The sequence below is a fragment of the Cucurbita maxima genome, unplaced genomic scaffold (genome assembly GCF_002738345.1).
Source record: "Cucurbita maxima cultivar Rimu unplaced genomic scaffold, Cmax_1.0 Cma_Scf00010, whole genome shotgun sequence".
NCBI lineage: Eukaryota > Viridiplantae > Streptophyta > Magnoliopsida > Cucurbitales > Cucurbitaceae > Cucurbita > Cucurbita maxima.
The window spans coordinates 882,741-892,558 of NW_019272026.1; the positions used below are offsets into that span (position 1 = coordinate 882,741).

The 9,818-nt window shown below is 39.6% G+C and overlaps 1 protein-coding gene across 2 annotated transcripts in view; it reads left to right on the forward strand.

Annotated features, from left to right (window-relative positions):
• The first annotated feature begins 27 nt into the window (after nucleotides 1-27).
• Nucleotides 28-9,818, forward strand: part of LOC111485381 (cell division cycle 5-like protein) — a 13,304-nt gene continuing 3,513 nt past the window's right edge. The window contains exons 1-3 of one of the 2 annotated variants that reach the window (XM_023132247.1): nucleotides 28-467; nucleotides 669-2,390; nucleotides 5,596-5,877. In XM_023132247.1, coding sequence (XP_022988015.1) covers nucleotides 291-467; nucleotides 669-2,390; nucleotides 5,596-5,877 — 2,181 coding nt within the window. In that variant the 5' untranslated portion in view covers nucleotides 28-290. Of the gene's footprint in view, nucleotides 468-628; nucleotides 2,391-5,595; nucleotides 5,878-9,818 lie in introns of both variants that reach the window. The other variant, XM_023132248.1, reaches the window with a different exon arrangement.

Genomic DNA, 9,818 nt, shown 5'->3' on the forward strand with positions numbered 1-9,818 from the left:
TTTGAAAATAATTTTATAATTTTCTCTTTCAATTGTCTTCACCAAGTCCTACTTCGCCTCTTCTTCTCATCTCACTCACTCTGCGCCATTTTCAGTCCCTTTCTACCGCCATCTCTCTGTCGCCGCTCCTCCGGCGTTCATCTCTACCTCTCTCTCTCTCTCCGCCGATCTCCGGTTCGCCGTCGTTCGTCTTTCCCGCCGTGGCTTCTTCTTCGTCCGCCTTTCTCCTGCAAAACCCTAGAATCCCCAGACCCTTAAGGTGAAGAGTGTAAATCTTAATCTAAGACAAAATGAGGATTATGATAAAAGGTGGTGTGTGGAAGAACACGGAAGATGAGATCCTTAAAGCTGCGGTTATGAAATATGGGAAAAACCAGTGGGCTCGAATCTCGTCGCTTCTTGTTCGGAAATCTGCTAAGCAGTGTAAGGCTCGCTGGTATGAGTGGCTGGACCCTTCCATTAAAAAGGTACGTTTCTTTCTTCCTTTCACTTGTATTTTGAAAGGTACTTTTCTTAGCTTAGTGGATAATCGGAGTTCTTTATCGAATTGCCCAGGCCTCCTGTTTTTGTTCTTTCATTTCCCTAGTTTTGTAATCTGAAAGTCACCTCAATTTCTTTGTTGTGATAGGTTCTTTGGACTGACCATTTGATTTCCATGATTACTTTAGACTGAGTGGACAAGAGAGGAGGATGAGAAACTACTCCATCTTGCTAAGCTCATGCCAACCCAGTGGAGAACTATTGCACCAATTGTCGGGCGTACTCCATCCCAGTGCCTTGAGCGCTATGAGAAACTTCTTGATGCTGCTTGTGTTAAGGACGAGAATTACGAACCAGGAGATGACCCACGGAAATTGCGCCCTGGAGAAATTGACCCAAACCCAGAATCAAAGCCTGCACGTCCAGATCCTGTTGACATGGATGAAGATGAAAAGGAAATGCTTTCTGAAGCACGAGCAAGGTTAGCAAATACTAGGGGAAAGAAGGCAAAAAGGAAAGCCAGGGAGAAACAACTTGAAGAGGCTAGGAGGCTTGCTTCGCTTCAAAAAAGGAGGGAGCTAAAAGCTGCTGGGATTGATACTCGACATCGGAAAAGAAAGAGAAAAGGAATAGATTACAATGCTGAAATTCCTTTCGAGAAAAGGCCTCCTCCAGGATTTTTTGATGTTAGTGGGGAAGATAGACCAGTGGAACAGCCCAAATTTCCAGCAACAATTGAAGAGCTTGAAGGCAAAAGAAGGATTGATGTAGAAGCTCAATTAAGAAAGCAAGATATTGCAAAGAATAAAATTGCTCAGAGACAAGATGCTCCATCAGCTGTACTGCAAGCAAATAAGCTGAATGACCCAGAAATGGTGAGGAAAAGATCTAAACTTATGCTTCCTGCACCTCAAATTTCAGACCATGAATTGGAGGAAATTGCAAAGATGGGATATGCTGGTGATCTTCTTGCTGGTAATGAAGAGCTTGCCGAAGGAAGTGGTGCTACACGAGCTCTGCTTGCAAATTATGCCCAGACACCACGACAAGGAATGACACCTTTTCGAACTCCCCAGAGGACACCGGCTGGGAAGGGTGATGCTATAATGATGGAGGCAGAAAACCTTGCTAGGCTGAGAGAATCTCAGACTCCATTATTGGGAGGAGAGAATCCAGAGCTGCATCCTTCAGATTTTTCAGGGGTCACCCCAAGGAAAAAGGAGATTCAAACACCAAATCCGATGCTCACACCCTCAGCAACTCCTGGTGGTGTTGGTCTTACTCCTCGAAGTGGCATGACACCAGCTAGGGATGCTTACTCGTTTGGTATGACTCCAAAAGGAACACCTATTAGAGATGAGTTACATATCAATGAAGATATGGATGCACATGATAGTGCAAAACTTGAGTCTCAAAGACAAGCTGATTTGAGGAGGAATCTTAGCCTAGGATTAGGCAATCTTCCACAGCCTAAGAATGAGTACCAGGTAGTTATGCAACCAATTCCAGAAGACAAAGAAGAACCAGAGGAGATGATTGAAGAGGATATGTCTGACAGGATTGCTAGAGAACGAGCTGAGGAAGAAGCAAGGCAGCAGGCTTTGCTTCGGAAAAGATCTAAAGTGCTACAGAGGGAGCTTCCTCGGCCTCCTACTGCTTCCTTGGAACTTATTAGAAATTCCTTGATCGCTGATGGAGACAAGAGTTCATTTGTACCACGTACCCCTATTGAGCAGGCTGATGAAATGGTAAGAAAGGAACTTCTTGCTCTGCTAGAGCATGATAATGCGAAGTACCCGATCGATGAAAAGGTCAACAAGGAGAAGAAGAAAGGTTCCAAGCGCTCTGGAAATAGACCTACTGCAGCCATCCCCACAATAGATGATTTTGAAGTAACTGAGATGGAAGAGGTAAGCTTTTCCCAACCATTGTTTGATATTCAATTTGCAATTTTCTTACCATTATATCTTGTTTAGAGCAACCAGTGCGTCATTCTTTGATTTTTTTAAGGAGCTTGCTTGATTGGAGGTATTTTCTTTTTTACTCTAAAGTTTAATTTGTTATACGCATATAGAATTGAATTTATGATTTTTTTTTTCCTTGTTAAAAAACCTATAGAAGGCCAATTAAAATGTATTTTCCGTTGAACATAGTTCCCATGAAAACAATATTTTATTGATCCCTATTATTTGTGTTCATGCCATTAGATTAGCTAGTTTGCTTGTACTATTGGATTCTGGTTATTGGGCGTAGCCACTAGGGGTAGCTGATGGTTTGAGTTCTACTTTTAGTACTTTTGCCCAAGTATATCAAATAGTGAAATGAAGAGTAGTAGTTCCTATTAGAACAGTTGAGGCTGGTTTGGATTGTATGGTGTTGGTGATAGCAACTCGTGCAGGAAGTTGAGGAATGTGAGTACAGATTTGTTGTGCCAGTGTTAGTTCTAGTTCTAGTGATGGTGTTACTGAGGTAGTTGCCAGTTGCCGCTTTTGGGTGTCTAAACGGTCGGCCTTGGTGTATTAAAAAGCACCACAAAGATGGGAGAGGCTGAAAGGAGCTAGTGTCAATGATAACTTAGAGTACCTTAGTTCTAAACCCTAGCCCTTAGTCCCTTGCCGGCCGTCACCTCCCAAACGACTTGCTGCCGTTCGACCACCATCGCTCCGACCAAGTATAGTACAAGACACAACGTCGGGATGTTAACGCAAACAAATAACTGGCCCCACCACCCACCATTTCCTATCCACCTCCACACCTGCCCCGAAACCACGCTACAGTCTCCTCTGCGTTACTGCCGCCTCCTCTGCCGAACACAGCTTCGACTCCAAAGTTGTTCCTCGCGGATCTCAGAGCTTGTCTCGCTGCCGCTTTCAGAACGTCGCAATCGAAACCCTCCACTAACCTTCTACCATTGAAAACTTGTGCGGGCTGGAGCTCCTAGAATGGTTTTGGGAAATAAATCAACCATAGGTAATCCTTCCATGATACTCCCTCGCGATTGGCAAGCCCTTCCGACCGTTTCCTCCAATAGCTTCTTCCGATGAACAGGCCACTGCGAGCCCTTTATGCGTACATATTGAAACATAATGAACCTTCGGTCAGCTTTATATGTGTAATGCACTCGCAACCCAAAAGGAAAGCGAAAGATGCCCCGCCCCTTTCTTTCTTCTTTGAAGCTGAATCAGATTATCTGCTATGCTATATTAAGCTGAATTGTTTAAGATTCCGGATTTGGAACTACAGCCTTAGCCCGGGAGGAGACTGAAGACTTTGGATTTGAACAAGAAACTACGTCCCCGCTTTAGGAAGGGCCTTAGCCTTAGCTTCAAGATCTCAGTTTGCACCAACCAGGATTTCCGTTCTCACCAGGAGCCGATTGCTGGAGAAAGCGACAAAGCCGAACCTCAACAAGATTAATTATCCTGAACCTTCCGATTCATTCGACTGAACTACTCTCCCTATCGGTCGGTCTCTTCTCTTTTCTTTCCTCTCCCTTCTTTCATGAATTTATTACTCTCCTGTAAAGTTCAGGTTCATGAGTGAAGTTCGGAAACAAACTCTAATTCATCGAGAGTTGAGTCTTGACTTGCTTGAAGGTGCAGGAGAAAGATCAGTGAAAGAAGGAAAAGGCAATTCAATTGCCGAGTGGTTGAAGCTCGAGACAACCCTTGGTGCACCTGCCTTCTGTCTCCACATGCAAGACCTTTGTTGACTCATCAAGGATAGAAAGCAACCCCTACCCATGGAAAATGACCACTGAACAGCAGTGTCCACAATATTTTGGATTGATTCTGAGGGCCCACAACCCCATTGAATCCAGATTGCAACATCTACAAAATGACGCCTCCAGTTCTACGAGATCGAGCTAATTCGAACACCAACCAGCAAGGATTTTGAATCCTTTTGGACAGAAATCTGTTGCCTCATGGCACCACACCAAACACTTCAGAGATGCAAAACCATCATTGACAGAAAGACCTATGCAATTGAGTTAGACGACAGATATAAAGGAACAAGAATCAAGCAATTTGTGATAAAGCTTTTTTCCTATTACTGAAATGGGACTCTTTCCAATGGTTGAAAACATTATATTAGGTTAGAAGCTATTAATTCTTGAAAGAGAAACGTTTTTCAAAACAGACCATTTGGTTAGAAAAACTCGCAAATAAGAACTGTTCTATAGTTGAAATCTCATTGCTTAATGGAAATGGTGGTCTTAATAAGCTTTTTGTCCTAGTGGGCGAAGAACGAAAAAGTAGGATAACTTTTTTAAATCTCATTGAAAACTACCCCTCGTCGTCCACTAAAAACCAAACCATCAACCAAACTCAAGATTTCAGAATAGAAGGCAAGACCACAACCATTTTCATCGACCTATACAACCCTTGCTTATTACTATAAAGTTGCCACAAATGTCAGAAAATAGAAAGACAAATGTAGAAACATACCTTGCAATTTTTTAAAAAAGGGCAAGACGACCATATGTCCCAGAAAGATTTTCATGATGATTGGTTTATGATAAATTGGGGCATACAATCTATACTGATTTCTGCCAACTAAACCCTTTCAGTGCAGACAAGGTTTGCTACTAGTGGTCTTGAAATTTCTTCTTATATAAAAGGATCCTGTAGCTTAAGATGGATTGTACATTTTTACTCCAGTCTACACTGCAGAATGAAGGTTTGCTATGCCAATCTGGGCATTTACTTAACTTCCTTTGTTACGCTGGGTCATGTCTTACATTAGTTTCATGAGAACCTTCATGTGTGGCGCCTTAAAAGATTTTCTGATTTTTACATGTCCTCTCTAAATTTTGAGAAGTTGACTCCTTGATCTGTTCATGTCGTTTACATGGTTATGGAAAAAGTTAGTCTTATTTATTTGTATCTTTCTTTTTTTCCCTAAAATAATTGTTTCTTTGTTTTTTTTTCCTTTTTGGTTTCATGAGGAGGGAATCACAAGTTTTAATTGACTTTTTCTATGAAAACCTTGTGATTGCATTTCATTGGTTCTTAATTTTCTACTGTATTGATTTCATTCTGCCCATCTGGTGTTTGTTTTTTTTCATCTATTTATTTGTACACGAACATTTATTAAGTAGGTTCTTTGAAACAGGCTGATTATTTGATAAATGAAGAGGCCCGGTATTTGTGTGTTGCAATGGGGCATGAAAAGGAATCCTTAGATGAGTTTGTGGAAGCGCACAAAACCTGCTTGAATGATCTTATGTACTTCCCCACTAGAAATGCTTATGGACTTTCTAGTGTTGCTGGAAACCACGAGAAGCTAGCCGCCTTGCAGGATGAGTTTGAGTATGTTAAAATGAAAATGGATGACGATACTGAGAAGGCTGTCCGGTTGGAGAAGAAGGTTAAAGTTCTCACACATGGATATGAGGTACATATTGTTGTTGGAATTATCTCGCTTATGACATTAAACTTCATTTTCTGTTTTGTTTCGTTTAATTTAATACTTTATCTTGTTCACTATTTATTATTAATTTTATGTCCTTGCTAGAAAATATATGCTTTCTTAAGATTAGTATCAGTGTCTAGATATTACCTGAAGATTTTTTTAAATGGTAAATGGAATCTCATCGGTGATCTTCATTTAAAAATTAAATTTCAGTCCAGCAAGAAGCATTCCTTCTCAAAGTTCATTGAAGGTTATTGGGGTTGGATTTCAGTGAAAATTAGAATATTGGAATCCCTTGCTCTTCAAGGAATTGGCAGTCTTGGGGGTTTGGTAAGTATCTCCTCCCAAACTATCCATGCCCTTCTCACAAGAAGCCTCAAGTGAGCTTCTCGATGCTTTACAATCCAATAAAGGGCTCTAAAAAGAGAAAAATAATAGATAGGGACACAACTCAACACTGAATAGATTATAGGGTTTGTCGGCCACCTCTGGAAAAAAGCTTTTCAACTAAGAAGCCAATCTCTTTCTTACCTTATCCACCAATAGGCTCCAAAAGAGACAACTCTACGGTTACTTCCAAGAGAAATGACTCTCAAGGTCACAGTTCAGCTCTAAAATTTAACACTTGCTTGCTAGGATATGTGTCAGCAATAAGAGTGACTATTTTCTTGATCAGAATAAAATTGGGTTAAGGGCATTTTCTCTGAACCAACCTCGAAGCCCTCGACCACTTCTCCTTCGACACACTTGGAGATGGTTCTACTTGGAACTTCCACAACAAACAAGAAGAGAAAAGGGGTTGATGGGTCATCCTATTTAAGACCTCTTGAGGCTTTGATCTTGCCCCTCGATCTTCCATTAATGAGAAAAGAATAACTGATCTTCCATTGATGAGAAAAGAATAACTGTTCTTACACACCTTCAAATCCACATCCTCTATTTATATCCAAACCCTTTCTTTTCCAAGACTTTATCAAGGAAGGTCTCATCCACGTGGTCATATACCTTTTCAAAGTCAATCTTGTAAATCATACCTTTCTTACGGATATTATAATAGTCTATGGATTTCATAGGCGATTAGGGCATGGCCAAAGAGTTGTCTTCCCGCTATAAAAAAAAGCCTATTGTTTCTTGTTTAAGAGAACGGGTTTGGAGTGAGACATGTAATTTGGTGTTGGGAAGGCTTTATAGGAAAGACTTGATGTTTGATACTTTGGAATTTCTCAATTTCTTCATGAAAAGTTTGTTTCTCCCAACAAGAAATAAGATGTTAAAAAAAAAAAAAAAAAGAAGCTTGGAGTGTGCCTCATTTTAAATGCTCTCCGTTTGGATTCTATATGCATTCTTGAATTTTTTTTTTTTGTTATATTCCTTTTTTTTTCTCTCAATGAGAGTGGTTTTTAAAAGCAATGTTATTTTTACTCATTATTCCATTTTTCTCAATGTTGTTTGGCTATTGCTTTGGGTGTAACGATTTATTTTTGAGGATTTGAATCACAGGCCATCATGTATAAACTTGTGGGTAAATAGGCGGATAAAATTTTTCATTTTTAAAATGAGGTAACTCAAGAGAATAAATAAAAACATTAAGAAAATAAATTCATTAAGTAATAAAACATGCAAATTATATCCACAAGAGTCATTAAGTAATAAACATTAAGAATATAAATTCATTAAGTAATAAAACATGTGCTCTACTGAGGTCCTAGAGTTAGACAATTGATCTTGTCCATATAGCCCTATTAGGCTTGTTCATTCATTAGAACCTCATCCCTCCAAGTCTAGGGGTGTACTTCACCAATCAGAGTTTCTCGAGATTCTACATGTACTTAGCCAATTGGTTACTAATCTCATGGGTCTGTCTACCATGATCTTCTTAGAAGAACAAGGGCGCCCTCATCAAATCTTTGGCTTTAGTGTTGATCTAACATGTATGGATCAAGCATTCCTATTAGCAACCTTCCTATGGTTTCCCTAATAGGTCCATACGTGTTTACTACTAAGTGCTAATCGGTTGCTCCCTTAATGGGTTCCTAACCGGCTCCCTGTTACGTGCCATTTTAAGCTTCCTAATAGTGCAAGAGAGGCTCTCCACTAGACACAACTGGAGCTCCCTCAATAGTACCCTTTAATGTGCTATGGGCCCTAAGTGGGTGACGTCACATTCCTTTATACTAGGTATTTCCTCACCAATCGAGGTAAGTTTATGATCAGGGGTTGCGCCTTAACCGTCCACATAAGGCTAAGACTCACTAACATGCATACAAATTTCTAGGTCACATTGCAAGTCATAAGTGGGCATAAGTGCGGGTTCAACCACCTATCATGCTTTCTAGAAACATACCCTCTTAGTAACATAAACATCTATTATGGAAAGATATAAGCATGTTACGGAGAGTCCCAACAATTCAAGAATTTCTAAAAAAAATGCAACAAAAAATGCAATTAGGGTCATAGAAACTCATAAATCATGCATAAGTACTAAATTGGTCATTCCACTAAGTCTAGTTCATCAAGTTCTTAGCAAATTTTTTGGTTAGGTCCTACATTGAGTTAACAACAAGGAACCGGAGAAACCAGATTTAAAACTATCCTAAAAATGGTCCAAAACGAGCTAAAGCAACAAGAGGGTCAAAAGAACTAATGAACCAACCACATCATCGTCTTCAACCTTTAGCCAACTGGTTCTCTCGTGTGTTCGTGGTTTAGTCTCTCCAAAACTTGTATTAGTCGACTCGTTCTAGGGGATGTCTGAAGTTGGTTTCTTCTTCAAACTTGTAGTTCTATTATCCATGAAGCTTGTGGTTTAGCTTTTATGAATTTTTATTTATTACACAGAGTTAAAGATCTAGGAACATGTCCTGCTCACCAGCTCTTTTGTCCAAAATTCAATGTGTTCTTCCTCCTAGTTCTGTGGTTTCCAGGCCTCCATTCCTCTCGACTTCTTTTGCAAACCTGTGGGGAATGTCCTCCTGAAGCTATTGATATTTCAGAACATGACATTCAGTATAGAGGTCTAATTTTTTTGTTAAATTCACTTTTTCTTGGTTCCAAAACGCAGAAAAGTCGAACCTTATTGGGGAGGACGATCCAAAGTTCTTTAGCCTTCCTTCTCTTCATCAATTTTGTTCTCTAAGTTACTACGAAGCTGCAGGAATTAGTTTCATCAAACGACATTGACTGTGCGGAACAAATTGTGCATTTTACAAAGGAAGTTTGATTTCTTACCAAATTCTTTAAATCCTTTAAATTGTCCCACACAAAGCTTATCAGCCCTGGACGCCTTCAGCTAAAATGTTCCTTGAACTTGCAGAAAGACAATTGGTATAAGCTTTGAGACATAATTTTTACTCTATGAGCCAAATCGATAATCCAAGAATCTCTAGTCATTACCTTTACTGAGCTCAAATGAGTTCTCGACTTCTAGTTTTTTCAAGCTTTGATCCTTTCAGAAAGTTGTCCTAAATCGTCTTTTGAAGTTTCTCAATTTTTCATGAACTTGAAATTGAAACTTTTGGGTAACTTGACAGTTTTTGGAGCTCGAATATTCTGAGAAATTCAGCCATGTTAGCTGCCATTTCAGTGAATCAGTCAATTCTTTGCCATCATGGCCTTCAACCGTAGGTCCTAGTTCCAGCTGGGAGGGCGATGTGACCAATTCTACACCGTTCTGTAAAAGTAGCCTTTTCAGATGCTATTTTTCCAGTTATTCGATGTTTGTGGGGCTATTTCTCCAATTTCTGACCTTTCGAGGTTATTTATCCAATTTTCCCATTCACCATTTTTGATTTTTTTAAAAAAATTCACTTCTTCGTTATCTTTCATCTGGCACTTCCTCAAATCCTTTTTATTTTTCTTTTAGTCAGTTTTTTTTTTTTTTTTTTTTTTTTTTTTTTTTTTTTTTTTTTTTTTTTTTTTTTTTT